General features: G+C 43.4%; 2 protein-coding genes across 2 annotated transcripts in view; both read right to left on the reverse strand.

Moving 5' to 3' along the window:
* fam20cl (family with sequence similarity 20 member C, like) overlaps positions 1-17390 on the reverse strand; it is a gene marked incomplete at both ends in the record, with an annotated part of 56261 nt that overhangs the window by 3567 nt on the left and 35304 nt on the right. The window contains one exon of the mRNA XM_083765619.1: positions 525-606. Within this exon, the coding sequence (XP_083621745.1) occupies positions 525-606 (82 nt within the window). The remainder of the gene's footprint in view (positions 1-524; positions 607-17390) is intronic.
* dnhd1 (dynein heavy chain domain 1) overlaps positions 1918-17390 on the reverse strand; it is a gene marked incomplete at its 5' end in the record, with an annotated part of 43517 nt that continues 28044 nt past the window's right edge. Inside the window, 10 exons of the mRNA XM_083765534.1 lie at positions 1918-2648; positions 3468-4096; positions 4733-4903; positions 5552-5643; positions 11751-12015; positions 13116-13208; positions 13627-13801; positions 13911-14963; positions 15776-16440; positions 16894-17082. Coding sequence (XP_083621660.1) covers positions 2220-2648; positions 3468-4096; positions 4733-4903; positions 5552-5643; positions 11751-12015; positions 13116-13208; positions 13627-13801; positions 13911-14963; positions 15776-16440; positions 16894-17082 — 3761 coding nt within the window. The 3' untranslated portion in view covers positions 1918-2219. The remainder of the gene's footprint in view (positions 2649-3467; positions 4097-4732; positions 4904-5551; positions 5644-11750; positions 12016-13115; positions 13209-13626; positions 13802-13910; positions 14964-15775; positions 16441-16893; positions 17083-17390) is intronic.

A 17390-nucleotide genomic window follows, 5' to 3' on the forward strand; every position in this document is an offset into this window, starting at 1 on the left:
CGGGCACTGCACCCCCTGTGGTGGGGTGGAACACGTGTGTCGAATTTGAAGTTGGTGGGGCGAACGGTTCTCGAGTTACGTACAGAATACAGACGTACAGAGTACAGACGTACGTACAGACGTACAGACTTGGTGCATTTATAGTTAGATATTAAAGGTATATTCAGTGATTTCACTTAATTCAAATATCACTTATTTTTTTGTTTTGTTGCGATATTCCTCCCTACTATAGAGTGTGCTGGCCATATAAGGAGTTCCTCCCTGTCCCCAGTTAACCCCTGGGGGTCAAAAAACCTTAGGTTTCGTTTTTGACTCTCTATCCTGATTGGACGAAAGGCTGGGTCCCACAGCCAAAAACGAAACCTAAGGTTTTTTGAGTGAAATCACTGAATATACCTTTAAACTATTTGGAGTATGCAAAATCTTTTTTTGAATTATCTCTGAGATAGACAGACAGCCAGCCAGCGAGAGCGAGAAAGAGACACAGAGAGAGAGAGAGAGAGAGACAGAATGATGATACTCACCCCCTACCATTGTCCAGGTGCATCAAGAATGTGTTGTTGCCAAACTTCTCGAATGTTTCATAGTGATGTCTGTCCATGTTACCTAGAGAGGACCACATGCCAGAAGACCTCCGTTATACACTCAGCAATCATCTGATAAAGGCCTATTCACAAGTAAGACGCGCAAACGCGGGAAGCGAACGCAGCTCGTAAATGGCAATAACAATTAGAATAAATTACATACTTTTTTAAAGTTCTCTTTTTTGTGTTTTTTTAAGATTTTATTTTTAAGTTAAGTTTTTTTGTGTTTTTTTAAGTTTTTAAGATTTTATTTTTAAGTTAAGTTTTTAGAAGTTAAGTGTTTTTAAAGTATTTTTTTTAAGTTAAGTTTTTTTGTGTTTTTTTAAGATTTTATTTTTAAGTTAAGTTTTTTTTAAGTTAAGTTGTGTGTGTGTGTGTGTGTGTGTGTGTGTGTGTGTGTGTGAGTGCGTGCGTGTGTTTTGTGTGATACAGCTGCGCCCTCTGGTGGCGGGCGGGTGGTGTAACAGCGGGACAGACAGACAGACAGACACACAGACAGACATGATCTGCAGGGTCTCATAGTTAGTGCTCATTGCATTCGCAATCACTGCGTTCGCAATAATCCAGTTTCAGGTGATAAGGTGACCACCGAAAGTCAGAAATACTCGGAAATAGTGGTCACCTTATCACCTAAAATTGGAATATGAATACAGTAGGCCTTAAGGCAGTCATCTAGCTACGGTACAGTACAAGTTGTACAACCACCTCAGCAACCCTCTCTGGTGTACAAATCCTGTTGAGTGTTAGATTTTATTTAAAATTACACTTTTGCATTGAAAAAACTACATGTAGGCTACACGCCCAAACAAAACTGTTACACTTGTACACTTGTACCGAGCTCTTTACAGGCAGACCTGGATTGATAAATAACAGACTACCGCTATATGCATTTTCTTTTTTTTACAAAATAATGTCATATATAATTTGATAAAGTGCTTTCCATTACACTGTTTAACTGTATAAGAGAACAACAGTATAATATTTTGCATTCATGGGTGTTCACATTTTCTCTTTGGTCAATGAATGTTGACAACTATTTAATTAAACACAGAAGGGAGAAAATAATTCAACCACAAAAAGGCTGCATGGTGTGCTTTATTGTCTACCCATTGCACACTTCTTTTACATTCATATTAAAATGTCACTTAATCACTGAACTAGAATGCTGATTAAATGATTACTATAATTTAAAGTAAAATAAAAAGAAGATCGTATCATTTTAATGGAGAAATACATTATGGAAAGAAAAAAGTATGGAAATGTTTATGAATGTTAAAAAAAAAAATCGGAGAAATGTTTTATATTATTTAAAAAAAATTATATCATGCTGCCTTAATACACGTTAGGAACAACTAACAAATAAAATCTGTGCCAACTGGAGAAGATAAGACACATTTGAATCCACATAGAATATATTATGATTAACATACTTCACGTTTAACAACTTCAACCCTATACTTAGTTACTATAGTCGATCTACAGAACAAGCTACAAGGGTACACTACAACACTGTTCAAATGTAAGGGAAAGGGGTCCATTTGGTTACATGAATTTGCAAATGATCAGAGTTAAATGAACACTCAGGATGTCACAGTACAATGCAGGCAGGAGCAGACCCAGTCAGTCAAAGAGTGGTCAGAGTGTACTGACCAGCCTCACTCTTCTCAGACAACACAACACAGGGTTCAGCGTAGCTGCAAGGGGAACGCTGGCGACGACATCGGCGTCTGCCAGTCCCCGTTCTCCACTGTCGCCACCCTGCCGGTCCAGATACAGAGGACAGTGGTAGACTGGCAGCTGAGGGGCATCGAACACTTGGGTGGCATCAGTTTTGGGGACGTGTGACTGTGAGGCTTCACGCTGGTGACTGTAAAGGGCAGTGTGTGTGTCCCCGGCCGCACCAGGCCTGACACAGAGCAAGGGCAGCGCACAGGGCTGAGGGGAGGGCGTGTCCTGCAGAGCACCCAGCCGCGTGTCCCACAGCGCCCCCCTTAGCTCCAGGCCACACAAATACACGCCGCCCTGAGTCAGAGGAGAGGCTGGGGGTGAGAAAACACTCAGGACCTGGGGTGGGAAGACCAGGACACACACATTAGCTGTACAGCAAACAATGGCTGTTGTATTCTTCTTTTTTTTTTAAGATATATTTTTTTGCGGCTTACGCCTTTATTGATTTTTTAAGGGATAGAAAGTAGGCTGACAGGAAACGGGAGAGAGATGGGGGGATGACATGCGGTAAAGGCCGTGTCGGGTCCGGGAGTCGAATCCGCGGCACACTGCGACTGGATCACCAGTCCGGTGCCCAGACCGTTACGCTACGGCCTGGGCCGGCTGTTGTATTCTTAAATGTTTTTTTATCGATGCGGCTGGTTCAGCGCGTGAGTCAGCTTATGTGACAGTAGCAGTAGCAGTAACCACTGGTAAAAACAGTTTTACTTCCTATGCTATTGCACAGGAAGGCGTTCAAAGTTCAAAGTGTAAAGTAGGAGCAAGGTGGAGGATTAGGCCTGATTTATACATAGCTGTGAGCTGGTGGTGACACACAATCTACAAGCTTGCGTTGTGAGTTTGTAGAATAGCTATTTTCAGTGCATAAAACGAGTGAGCAACAAGGTATAAATTAGGCATTATTCTCCTCTATACCCTCACCTATGAAATGAAGTCAAATCCAAAACCATTTCAGTGTGATGATAGGACTGGGAAAACCACATCACTTTTTGCCAAATACAATTTCAAGACAAGCTTAAATGGAGTTATTTGAAAGAAAAAAAAAGAAATCTATGACGACTGTGGAATTAATGAATAGTACGACAGTTTGCCGTTAGAATGTTGGGATTTAATTTAACTTAATTACCTTTGGGAAAAAAAAAGGTCTTGGTTTACCTGGAAATGCAGGCCTACATTACTGACGTCTTTGCGTTGAGCTTGAGCAGCCTCTCTCCTCACAGCCACCAAAAAGCCTCTGGCGTTGCTGAAGGCGGACAGACGGTAGGCGGTAGGTGTATCTTTGCAGACCTCGTCCCAAAGATAAGCCCTGAGCAACTCGGCTCTCCTTTCTAATCGGAACAGATCTGCGACAGCGAGGAGGGAAGAAGTGGTTGGCTTGCTGTGCTGATTGGGCTGCTTGAGCTGTGAGATCAGTGAGGAAACCAGGTCAGTCAGACCATCCCACTCAGCCAGGAGAAAGTCCCGCACGGGGCCGTGTGGAACGGTTAATCCGTCACTTGTTACTGTACGGGTGTCTTTGGTTGCAAGCGTGCTTTTAAGAGCTTGCAGTCGTTCTCTGGATTGACCGTAGTCCGGCAGCATCGCATGGTAGTTCCGCTCATTGCCGCGGCCTCCGACTTTGCCTCGTGGTATCTGAGAATCCTGCAGCAAGTTGTTCAGAGCGTGGCCATTGACTTTGATTATCTCAGCAGCCAGATCAGCGCCGAAGCCCAACATTAAGGGCTCACTGACGTAAGCCAAGTCTCGAGTATACTGCTCCAGTCCCTGCAGCAATCCTGACACATCTGTGAATAGAAAACAATTCAGTGACTATGATCCCTGTCTAAAATGTAATATTTAACAACTTAAGCCCTTATACATGTATGTACGTCATTGTACAACAGTATTCATGCAAAAACAGTGTTCGTGCAAGAACAGTGATCAGACGTGTTGTGAGCTTATAGATCTGCCATTTGCACTATTTGTGAACACTTGTGAAAATAGTCACTTAAAATGATAGGCCAAAAAAATAGTAGCCTTACGTGGCCAGACACAAATATGTCCTAATATCCATGCAGTGATATAGTCTGGCCACGCGAGACAAAAAAGAAAAGACAGCGATCAGGTTCAAAGTGGTTAACCCATTCTGACCGGGCACCCATTTTGGTGTCAGCATCATGTCGTGCTTTAGCTATTTAAAAATAGCAGATCTACAAGCTCATATCGCGCCACCGAGTGGCGCGATACGAGCTTGTAGGTCTGCTATTTTTGAAAAATCGAAGACACTTTTAGTATCTGATCTCAGGTCAGAATGGGTTAAACAGAACATGCAGAATATCCACACTATGGCATTGACACATCTTATAGTTTTATGATTTCTTGCCATGCTGACATACAACTAGGAAAGAATTGAGAAATCATAACAGAACTAATTGTCTTGCCAAAACAGCCAGAAGAAGCAAAGTGTCCAGCAGGAACGTTGATGATGTTCCCGAGGACATGCGGGCCACTGCCACAGAGTGGAGACGCAGTGTTAAGACAGGCCTTCACAACACTGGCCACCTCCTCCAGGTCAGCAGGGTCTGACACATGGCCGCCGTGCACCACATTGACTGGGAACACAAAGGAACTGGGTTAAGCCATTCTGACCTGAGATCAGATCCATACGAGGTTTCCACTGGACACACACTGGTCTGATGAACCCATTCTGACCCGAGATCAGATTCTAAAAAATGTCAGTCGTTCTTTCGATTTTTCAAAAATAGCAGACCTACAAGCTCATATCGCGCCACTCGGTGGCGCGATATGAGCTTGTAGATCTGCTATTTTTCAATAGCTAAAGCACGACATGATGCCAACATCAAAATGGGTGCCCGTTCAGAATGGGTTAAGCATATTCAAATTTACATAAAATGTAGGGCTGCAGCTATCGAATATATATCGGATTTTTATATATATATAACTTTTTCGGTTAATCAAGTTTTTCTTTTCGTTTCCCTCTTATTTTGTTTTACATTTATATCAACGAATCAACATGAGAAACAGTCCTCATCTGAGACACAGACCAATTATATTATGAATATAGGTTGAAAATGGGTGAAGTACTATAACTGTTGCATGCACCCCTAATCAAATGCTCCCCTGCCTTAACGTGTCGCGACAGTGCAACGTGTTGTGAGCTTGTAGATGAGCCATCGTTGGTAGATAGTAGTAATAGATTTGCAGCTGAGGTCTGTTTCACTAACACTAGAGGGATTCACCTGCGATGTACTCCAGCGCCTCCATTTTGTTCTCACAGCGACTGGCAATGTGAATGTGTGCTTCTACCAAGGCCTGGAGGTCCTCCTGAGTCCTTTAACAACAACACACATAACATAGTACCTATAAGTCTTGTACCATGTCTAACACACATAACATATATAGTACCTATACGTCTTGTACCATGTCTAACACACATAACATATATACGTCTTGTGCCATGTCTAACACACATAACATATATACGTCTTGTGCCATGTCTAACACACATAACATATATACGTCTTGTACCATGTCTAACACACATAACATATATACGTCTTGTGCCATGTCTAACACACATAACATAGTACCTATACGTCTTGTACCATGTCTAACACACATAACATACATAGTACCTATACGTCTTGTGCCATGTCTAACACACATAACATATATAGTACCTATACGTCTTGTACCATGTCTAACACACATAACATACATAGTACCTATACGTCTTGTGCCATGTCTAACACACATAACATACATAGTACCTATACGTCTTGTGCCATGTCTAACACACATAACATACATAGTACCTATACGTCTTGTGCCATGTCTAACACACATAACATATATAGTACCTATACGTCTTGTACCATGTCTAACACACATAACATAGTACCTATACGTCTTGTACCATGTCTAACACACATAACATAGTACCTATACGTCTTGTACCATGTCTAACACACATAACATATATAGTACCTATACGTCTTGTACCATGTCTAACACACATAACATATATAGTACCTATACGTCTTGTGCCATGTCTAACACACATAACATATATAGTACCTATACGTCTTGTGCCATGTCTAACACACATAACATATATAGTACCTATACGTCTTGTGCCATGTCTAACACACATAACATATATAGTACCTATACGTCTTGTACCATGTCTAACACACATAACATATATAGTACCTATACGTCTTGTACCATGTCTAACACACATAACATATATAGTACCTATACGTCTTGTACCATGTCTAACACACATAACATATATAGTACCTATACGTCTTGTACCATGTCTAACACACATAACATATATAGTACCTATACGTCTTGTACCATGTCTAACACACATAACATATATAGTACCTATATGTCTTGTGCCATGTCTAACACACATAACATATATAGTACCTATACGTCTTGTACCATGTCTAACACACATAACATATATAGTACCTATACGTCTTGTGCCATGTCTAACACACATAACATATATAGTACCTATACGTCTTGTACCATGTCTAACACACATAACATATATAGTACCTATACGTCTTGTGCCATGTCTAACACACATAACATATATAGTACCTATACGTCTTGTGCCATGTCTAACACACATAACATAGTACCTATACGTCTTGTACCATGTCTAACACACATAACATAGTACCTATACGTCTTGTGCCATGTCTAACACACATAACATATATAGTACATATACGTCTTGTACCATGTCTAACACACATAACATATATAGTACCTATACGTCTTGTGCCATGTCTAACACACATAACATAGTACCTATACGTCTTGTACCATGTCTAACACACATAACATATATAGTACCTATACGTCTTGTGCCATGTCTAACACACATAACATATATAGTACCTATACGTCTTGTACCATGTCTAACACACATAACATAGTACCTATACGTCTTGTGCCATGTCTAACACACATAACATATATAGTACCTATACGTCTTGTACCATGTCTAACACACATAACATAGTACCTATACGTCTTGTACCATGTCTAACACACATAACATAGTACCTATACGTCTTGTGCCATGTCTAACACACATAACATATATAGTACCTATACGTCTTGTACCATGTCTAACACACATAACATATATAGTACCTATACGTCTTGTACCATGTCTAACACACATAACATAGTACCTATACGTCTTGTGCCATGTCTAACACACATAACATAGTACCTATACGTCTTGTGCCATGTCTAACACACATAACATATATAGTACCTATACGTCTTGTGCCATGTCTAACACACATAACATAGTACCTATACGTCTTGTGCCATGTCTAACACACATAACATATATAGTACCTATACGTCTTGTACCATGTCTAACACACATAACATACATAGTACCTATACGTCTTGTGCCATGTCTAACACACATAACATATATAGTACCTATATGTCTTGTGCCATGTCTAACACACATAACATATATAGTACCTATATGTCTTGTGCCATGTCTAACACACATAACATATATAGTACCTATACGTCTTGTGCCATGTCCATGGGAGGCCTTAAGTATGTTTCACCAGTTTCAATTGAAACGGGCCTCCACCCTCAGGGGGGGCCTCAACAAAATAATGATGTCATAGGTATATGGGGGCCTCATATTTGGTCTTGAAACGGGCCTCCAGATTCCCAAGGCCGTCCCTGAGAACACACAAACACACCAAGCTGGCCATAGGGGGCGCTAGCTCCCCTCAAAGAGCTAGAATGCAAAATGCTTGTCATTCAGCCTCACCTTGAGTTGCTCAGTGGACTGTCTGCACTAATTGGCGTCGTTAAGGCGTGCATGGCAACGGTTTGTGTCGCGTGTGATGTCACACCAGAAGATATAAGAGGATGCACCGTGTTGAAAATTAGTCGAGAGAGTGAAGAAAGACAGACAGACAGACAGACAGACAGACAGACAGACAGACAGACAGACAGACAGACAGACAGACAGACAGACAGACAGACAGACAGACAGACAGACAGACAGACAGACAGACAGACAGACAGACAGACAGACAGACAGACAGACAGACAGACAGGGTGATGTTGTCTTGGACCGTTTCCAAAGCAGGAGGACCAAAGCGAGCCCATCATGCTGCTGTAGCAGTGAGGAACAAACTGTATTCCTTTGGAGGCTGGGATGATGGAGGGACCTTCAACAATATGGGACAGATAGAGGTCCATGTCTTCAACACAGTGTCTTTATGCTGGAAGAAGTTACCTCCAGTGAGCCTCCTCACTGGAGGTAACTCCAGTGAGGTTACCTCCTCTTCCTGAACCAGGAAGAGGAGACGGTGACCTTGAGGTTCCATCCATGCGCGGGGACCACACAGCTGTGTTGGTTGAAGATACAGTCTACATCTGGGGAGGCTATCCTTACTGCAATGTGCTTTATGCATTTGATGTTGACGCCCACAGATGGTTCCAACCCAGGGTTTCTGGGACTGTTCCAGAGGAGAGGTTCTACCACTCAGCCTGTGTGTTGGAGAAGGTCATGTTTATCCATGGAGGATGCAACAAGCTGACTAGATGCACTAATGACATGTACAAGTTGGACACCAGCACAATGGTCTGGACTTTAATTAACACCAGAGGAACTCCACCTCCTGATTCATCAGCTCACTCTGCTACCATCATTGGTACCAAGATGTTTGTATTCGGGGGCATGAAGCAATACCAGGAGGTCAACAACAGCATCAGAGTGTTTGACACAGAGACCAACGTCTGGCTGGACACACCTTCTGCACAACTTCTACCAGAAGGACGCTGTTGGCATTCAGCATTTATCTACAATGGAGAGCTGTACATATTTGGTGGCTGGAACAATAACCAGAACTTCAATGATGTGTGGAAATTCAGTCCAGAGACCTTCTCCTGGAAGAAGGTTGAGCCCAAGGGGAAAGGACCATGTCCAATGCAGGGTATGTGCTGTTGCATTGTGGGAGATCGTATCATCCTCTTTGGAGGATACAAAGGAGATGACACCTTCTCTGATGAGCTGTTCATCTTAGACTTGAGTCCTCGCCTTAAGACGTTATGTAAGCTAGAAGTTATTCAGTACGCTCTGGACCAATCAGAACTCCCACACGACATCAGGTGGGAACTAGCAGCCATGGCAACCAACGACAACAGACGACAACAACAACAACAACCGAGACCACATTCCAGACGAAGGAACAGCAGAAAGATCAAGAAATGATGGATCAACATCTCATCCCACCTGATGGTGAGCCACCTCTCAGCATCTCTTACTGAGATTCAAACCTCAGGAGACTCCTTCTCTCCAGACAGGCTCTCTAACCATTCAGCTAGGCATCAAACAATGACAATTGTTCCGTCCAACACAATGCGGTGGAAACACAAACCTGTGTCTGTATGTTCCAAACTGAACACGGTGGAACTCTCTTTATTGTATATTTATTTCTATGATCTTTTTTTATTTAAAGGACCAAGGAGTCCTGAAAGGACTTGATCTTCTATTGTTATTGTTAGTTTTTTTTCTTCTGCCAAAAAAATAATAATCGCGAAACTCGGCCTACAGAAAAAACAAAACTCTTTTTTTTTTTTTTTTTAAGATATTTTTTTGCGGCTTACGCCTTTTATTGATTTTTGAAGGGACAGACAGTAGGCTGACAGGAAACGGGAGAGAGATGGGGGGATGACATGCAGTAAAGGCCGTGTCGGGTCCGGGAGTCGAACCCGCGGCACACTGCGACTTGATTACCAGTCCGGTGCCCAGACCGTTACGCTACGGCCTGGGCCAAAAACAAAACTCTTAAGGGCGACTGTGGCTCAAGAGGTAGAGCAGGTCGTCCAATGATCCATGGGTCGGCGGTTCGAATCCCGGCTCCTCCTGTCTACATGTCGAAGTGTCCTTGGGCAAGACACTGAACCCCCAATTGCTCCCGATGTGCTGGTTGGTACCTTGCATGGCTTCCGCCGCAATCGGTGTATGAATGTGTGTGTGAATGGGTGAATGTAATGCACAATCTATGTAAAGCGCTTTGGATAAAGGCGCTATATAAATGCACCATTTACCATTTTATCTGGTACACAGCAAGCTAAAAGGAATCAACACACCAGCACGCCAGAGACCAGAATACTTCAAACCCAAACAAATAGTTAAAAATAGAACTACAAACGCATGTTGGAGATTAAACAACAGATAACAGCCAGCACCAGGAACTGTGTTTATTTAGTCACATGTGAAAAATGTGGCTTCCAATATGTCGGAGAAACGAGTAAAACAATAGCTGCGTGTGATATTGAACAGTCAAACTATTCGTATCAACAAAATAATGATGTCATAGGTATATGATGGGGGCCTCATATTTGGTCTTGAAACGGGCCTCCAGATTCCTAAGGCCGCCCCTGGCCATGTCTAACACACATAACATATATAGTACCTATACGTCTTGTACCATGTCTAACACACATAACATATATAGTACCTATACGTCTTGTGCCATGTCTAACACACATAACATATATAGTACCTATACGTCTTGTGCCATGTCTAACACACATAACATATATAGTACCTATACGTCTTGTACCATGTCTAACACACATAACATATATAGTACCTATACGTCTTGTACCATGTCTAACACACATAACATATATAGTACCTATACGTCTTGTGCCATGTCTAACACACATAACATATATAGTACCTATACGTCTTGTGCCATGTCTAACACACATAACATAGTACCTATACGTCTTGTGCCATGTCTCTCCAATCATTTAAAGTATACTGACTCATGAAAATTATATTTAGTAGAGACACAATTGTACTTACTGTACATTTTGAGGTATTTTTTGTTTAATTGAGTATTTCCACTTTTTCCACTTTTACTCTACTACAATTATTTAAAACTTTAGTTACTATAGTTACTTTGTAGATTTGGATTATTAGTACAAAACATACATCACCAGCGCAATATACATTTCGGCGATGTGACGCGTCTGCGTGCTATTATTATTTCTAACCCATTCTGACCAGGCACCCATTTTGGTGTCAGCATTGTGTCGTGCTTTAGCTATTTAAAAATAGCAGATCTACAAGCTCATATCGCGCCACCGAGTGGCGCGATACGAGCTTGTAGGTCTGCTATTTTTGAAAAATCGAAGACACTTTTAGAATCTGATCTCAGGTCAGAATGGGTTAATAATGAAACTGTCAGGATGTAATAGACATTTTTTAGAATCTGATCTCAGGTCAGAATGGGCTAAACAAGATAGTATCCCACAACTTTTGGTAAAAATCCATATTTATTTGTAGTGCAAAAGAGTGAGTGAGTGAGCGAGCGAGCGAGCGAGCGTGTGTGCGTGATACAGATGTTTCCTCACCAGTGATAGACGTTGCTCTGGACGCCCTGCACGTTCCTGCAGGTCTGTCTCTGCAGCAAGACAGAGTGAACGATGGCACAGCCGAGGAGGAAAGGCTCCATGACGTCACGTGACGTCCCCTCATCAGACTGCGCGGCAGAGAGCGGGGACATGACCTCATCAGACTGCGCGGCAGAGAGCACCTGACACAGGGCGCCGCTGAGCTCCTCCTTCACATCCCGGGGACAGTCACATACCAGATGCAGGGCCCGCATTCTCACCGCAGCTGCAAGGGGACAATGCCAATGCTTATACAGGTCCATTTGGTTACACCTGTACACTCTCAGAGCAGAGGTGCAAATAAACATTGAGGATGAATGAAAGTAAGGTGCTTAATCCATTCTGACCTGAGATCAGATTCATACGAGGTTTCCACATGGACACACACTGGGTCTGATGAACCCATTCTGACCTGAGATCAGATTCTAAAAATGTCAGTCGCTCTTCGATTTTTCAAAAATAGCAGACCTACAAGCTCGTATCGCGCCACTCGGTGGCGCGATATGAGCTTGTAGATCTGCTATTTTTAAATAGCTAAAGCATAACATGATGCCAACACCAAAATGGGTGCCCGTTCAGAATGGGTTAAATTGACTTTCTATGTGTAGTAGAAAATAATAATTTACGCAAGAGTATATATGTGGTTCATCTGTAAGGCTCACCATGAGCTACAGTATGAAGGAAAACCACAGTACAATCTGCATTGATAAGGTCCGATGTTCTGCTACTATAATCAACCAACATCCTCGTCAGCTGTTATCAACGTCTGAGGAAGCTGGTTGTCATGATGACAGCAAGGCCGGTTTAAAGGCTTATCAGATGCCAAGAAATCTGTACAATGATTTACATTCTTGTACTGTACTCCCTCAAAGAAGGATCAAACAACTCTTAGAAGTGAATGCAGGTCTGCATTCAATGCAGGTCAGCAGCTACAGGTTTGATATTGACGAGGTGCAGTACGCACAAATTAGCTCAACTTTGACTTGGTATCGGCATTTATTGCAAGGTGATCTGGAAGAATATGGATTGTCCTGCCAGTTTGGCACATTGTGTCAAATGTTGGTACGTTGCTACGCAACAAGCTTGGTTGACATGATGTGTATTGTGTACATTGACAGCAAGGCCAGTTTGAAGGCTTATCAGACACCAAAACTGTACTGTATGAGCTGGTTGGGCAATGGACGAGGCTCATCGAAGCTTATTGAAATACATGGTAAAACATCCATAATGTTCCCCATAGCAAATGTCAGATTGAAGGCTAGGTAGTGGGTGATCAAGAGCATCAGATCTGGATGTTCTATTCCTGTCATGTATACACAGTCCTACCAGGAATGCAGCATGGGGTATATCCTCTAGTTATAAACCATAGTCTGAAGTTTGGATGAACCACCTCGCCTGCCTCCACATCTGTCAGGTAGCCTAGAAAAGTTAAGGTAAAACAACATCCGAACAGGAGTAGTACAGTGAGTAGTATGGCAGTAAGTAAGAGAAGGAATAGGAACAAGAATATATAAAAATCTCTTTCTCTCTAATGTGGACAACACCTGAACTGAATGTATGCTGTCCACGTCATACATCGGTATAAATACCATGACCTCCACTGCATTGAGATTGATTTATTGATTGACTGATTGAAGTATGTTCACTTTAGTTTTATGTGTAATTTTTGAAAATGTTGGCCAGGCTGTCTTTGCTCTTAGCATTATATATTGAAATGTCTGTAGCTCTCTAAAACTATTCTGTGTATATTTTCTTCTAGAAAAACGGCCGGCCGGCTGACCTAGCCATCCATAGAGCCCCACCACAGAAAAATGTAAAATGTCTTGACTTAGCTTACCTCTGGAAGACGAAACCAGTCGATTAAGGCGTAGCATTACTTTTTCATCCCATCGTTCCAACCGGTGGCAGTTGTTAAAAACCAACCAGTGACCATCAGTAACAGCTCTGTCCAGTACTGACAGCATGACCTCTGTCTCACACTCGCCTCCAAATGAAATGACTTTCAATTGAACCTGAAAAACAGGTGGAACAGGTGGAAACACATCAAATACTGTCGGGCAAAGACAAGCAATGGTCATAATTATGGCAAACTAGTAACTCAAATTGTTCAAAATCCATTACCCTCTTTGCATCTGCTTGGTAAGTAGTCAGCTGTTTCAGCAGGTGAAGAGGCTGAATGCTTGCCCAATTATCTCTGTCTGGACCAGGCGATGTAAGGACTATGGGTCCGTCGTGTGTGACAAGTAATCGGGACAGGCCCTCCGGGTTGCCACAGTGAGGGCCCTCGACCACTGCTGCGCTCCCAGAAAGGCCCAGGTTGCAGGCGGCCAAGCTCTCTGCCACTGCGACCAGGCTGTGGGGGAGCAGGGTCTTCCAGAGCAGAGCTCGCTGCAGTAAGGACAGATGGGAGTGAGAGGAGCAGGTGACGGTCCCTGCCACCGTGGAGGAGGGGAAGCGCAGGTACTCCTGCCACTGCCTGGGAGACGTGGCCAGTGACGAGAGTAATCCCCCGAAAGATGGAATCCTCTCCAGGCGGAGCAGCTCGGGAAGGATCTGAGGAGGTATCCATCCTGGCAAGAAGGCATGTCTCTGTGTTTCCCTAGGTGAACCGGCGGAGAGAGGGGAGTCGACTTTGGTTTCTTGTTCCTGCATATCCATATCCAGGTCTCCCAGTCCCCGGAGGAAGGCTGCTCTCTCAGCCTCAGAGCACATCTTCTGGTGCTGGAGAAGGGTCACGGACATCAGCAATTTCAGAAGTGCGGCGTGGCTCTGGAAGAGACGAGGCCGGTATTGGGCTAGTAGGTGGGATACCATCCTGTGAGTGATCTCTGACATCATGCCCTCTGTCAATTGTCTACCGGTATTGGACACATTTGAATCCCCCTTGGGAACCAAGGCCTCGCCCACGGCTGTGATGAAGCCACGCAGTGGGAAGAGGTAGACGGGAGACATACGGGCCACACCCTGCAGGTCCTGATAGAGGGCAGAGGCCAACCTCGCTGCGTCTCTGGGGGCTGACAGTCGCCACTCACAGAGTTCCAGCTCAACGTTCATCTGCTTGACATCAGTCTGCAGTTTCTGAGACGCGTCCTGACAGGCCAAGAGGTGGGGGAGGAACTCAGGGTCTTGCAGCAGTGGGATGGAGGACTGCAAGACATAGTCCATCAGAGAGAGCTAAAAAAGAAAAGGTTTACAACAAAAATGATTTAAAACATTGTTTTCAACATGGCCTGGTTATTTCCATGATACTTTATGCAAGTAACATACAGGTTATACTGTAGTTGTTTTTTGTGAGCATTAGCACCCTCTAGTGGATAGAAATTATGATGGAAGCGTTCAAATATTTTTAAACCACAGTTGCAAAAAAAATCTCACCAGCCACTTTCATATTTTTACCAACCAAACACGTTAACCACCAGGTGGTTAGTTACCGTGTGAACTGATTGGTTGTATAGACTCTATACAATATATATATATAAATATATATAATATATTTACTATATATATTTACTATATATACACACCGGTATATACTGTATACAGTATATACACAAACCGTATATCTAGGTGTGCCCCGAGATTTTTAGGCTATGAAAAGTGTGCCCTGGGACAAAAAAGGTTGAGAAACACTGGTATAGAGGACCGTCATACTGTTTTCACTCTCATATTCCACCTGTATAATTGTTTGATATAATGGCAATGGGCTCTACTGTATGCACAGTTGCACACCATTTTGGAAAGATCCCTGTACTGATGTGTAACCAAATGAACCCTTACGGGTCCATTTGGTTCCATGTGTACACCCTCAGAGTTATGTGGGTCGTTAAAATTAAAATGCTCGAGAACCACTGCACACTAAATGGAACAGAGCCTTAATTAGTATCATCGGTAAGTTCGGTAACTAACAACTGTGAAGTAAGTAGGGAAGTGGCCCAAGTTCTTTCCAAAATGGCGTGTGTGCATATATATATAGCCAATTGATTCACCTCTTCTTTCAGCAGTTTGTCCTGCAACGTCCTCTTGTCTCTGCTGACACCAGTCTGCCGTGTCAACGCGTCCACACATTCAGGCTGTAGCAGCAGACTCCTCTTGTCTCTGCTGACACCAGTCTGCCGTGTCAACGCGTCCACACATTCAGGCTGTAGCAGCAGACTCCTCTTGTCTCTGCTGACACCAGTCTGCCGTGTCAACGCGTCCACACATTCAGGCTGTAGCAGCAACGTCCTCTTGTCTCTGCTGACAGCAGTCTGCCGTGTCAACGCGTCCACACATTCAGGCTGTAGCAGCAACGTCCTCTTGTCTCTGCTGACACCAGTCTGCCGTGTCAACGCGTCCACACATTCAGGCTGTAGCAGCAGACTCCTCTTGTCTCTGCTGACACCAGTCTGCCGTGTCAACGCGTCCACACATTCAGGCTGTAGCAGCAGACTCCTCTTGTCTCTGCTGACACCAGTCTGCCGTGTCAACGCGTCCACACATTCAGGCTGTAGCAGCAGACTCCTCTTGTCTCTGCTGACACCAGTCTGCCGTGTCAACGCGTCCACACATTCAGGCTGTAGCAGCAGACGAGACAACATGAGTTCCTGAGTCTCTGCGGAGCTCAAAGTCAGGTCAACCACATGTACCTCGGCCAGTATGGACGGGTGGATCTCTGTAGGAGCAACACAGTATACCGTCAGTTCATAGGTAATAATGTATGGACGGGTGGATCTCTGTAGGAGCAACACAGCATACCTTCAGTTCATAGGTAATAATGCACGCACATCTCTGATGATTTGACTGGGTGCAGGATAAAAACTAAACTAAACTAAGAACAGTTCAAGACACACAAATGGTGTCCACACACCGAAGATCCCCCCAAACTTGATTAAATTCTAAAACAATGTTTCTGGTCTCCATCAGGTACGACCTGTACCTGACGATCAACAGAAAAACTTGTTTACCCGTAATATCCATCTACACACGTAAAAAGTGATACCTTTACTCCACACTTTTTAATAGGTCTGTAGGTGTATTATTTTATTTTTTATTATTCGTCTACATAATATACTGTAAGTCTTATCAAAAGGACCTTTAAATTAACACTGAAGTGTACACTACTCACCACTGCTAAGCAGTCGGACAGGCAGGTGTGTGCTGAGGAAGAGGCAGAACTGTGGGTGGGTGGGCTGGAAGGGTGGGCTGAGGCCTGCTGAGAGATGAAGATGACATTGTGCTGCTGGACGCACCAACATGGCCAGGAACTGTGGGCCGGGGACAGCACGCTCCACGTGTCTGAGCAGCACCCTCACACCTGCACAGGGACAGGATGGGAATGAGTTTGACAGTGGAAAATAAATACATTTAATTTAAAACTAAGAAAATGTGACGTTATGCTGTAAAGTCACGTGTTAATTTAACTCAGAGTGAGTAAAATGAGCCCTCCATTTGAGTCCATTAGTGGGTAGAGACTAGAGAGGTTCTACATGTCAAAGTGTCCCTGAGCAAGGCACTTACTCCCTAACGGATGTGCCCCCACGTGCACATCATGACCACCTGAGCAGCCATCAGCTGGGTGAAGCTGAATTTCAACCGCAGGATTAATAAAAGTTTTAAAGTTTA

The sequence above is a fragment of the Protomyctophum parallelum genome, assembly GCF_964188405.1.
Source record: "Protomyctophum parallelum genome assembly, chromosome: 5".
NCBI lineage: Eukaryota > Metazoa > Chordata > Actinopteri > Myctophiformes > Myctophidae > Protomyctophum > Protomyctophum parallelum.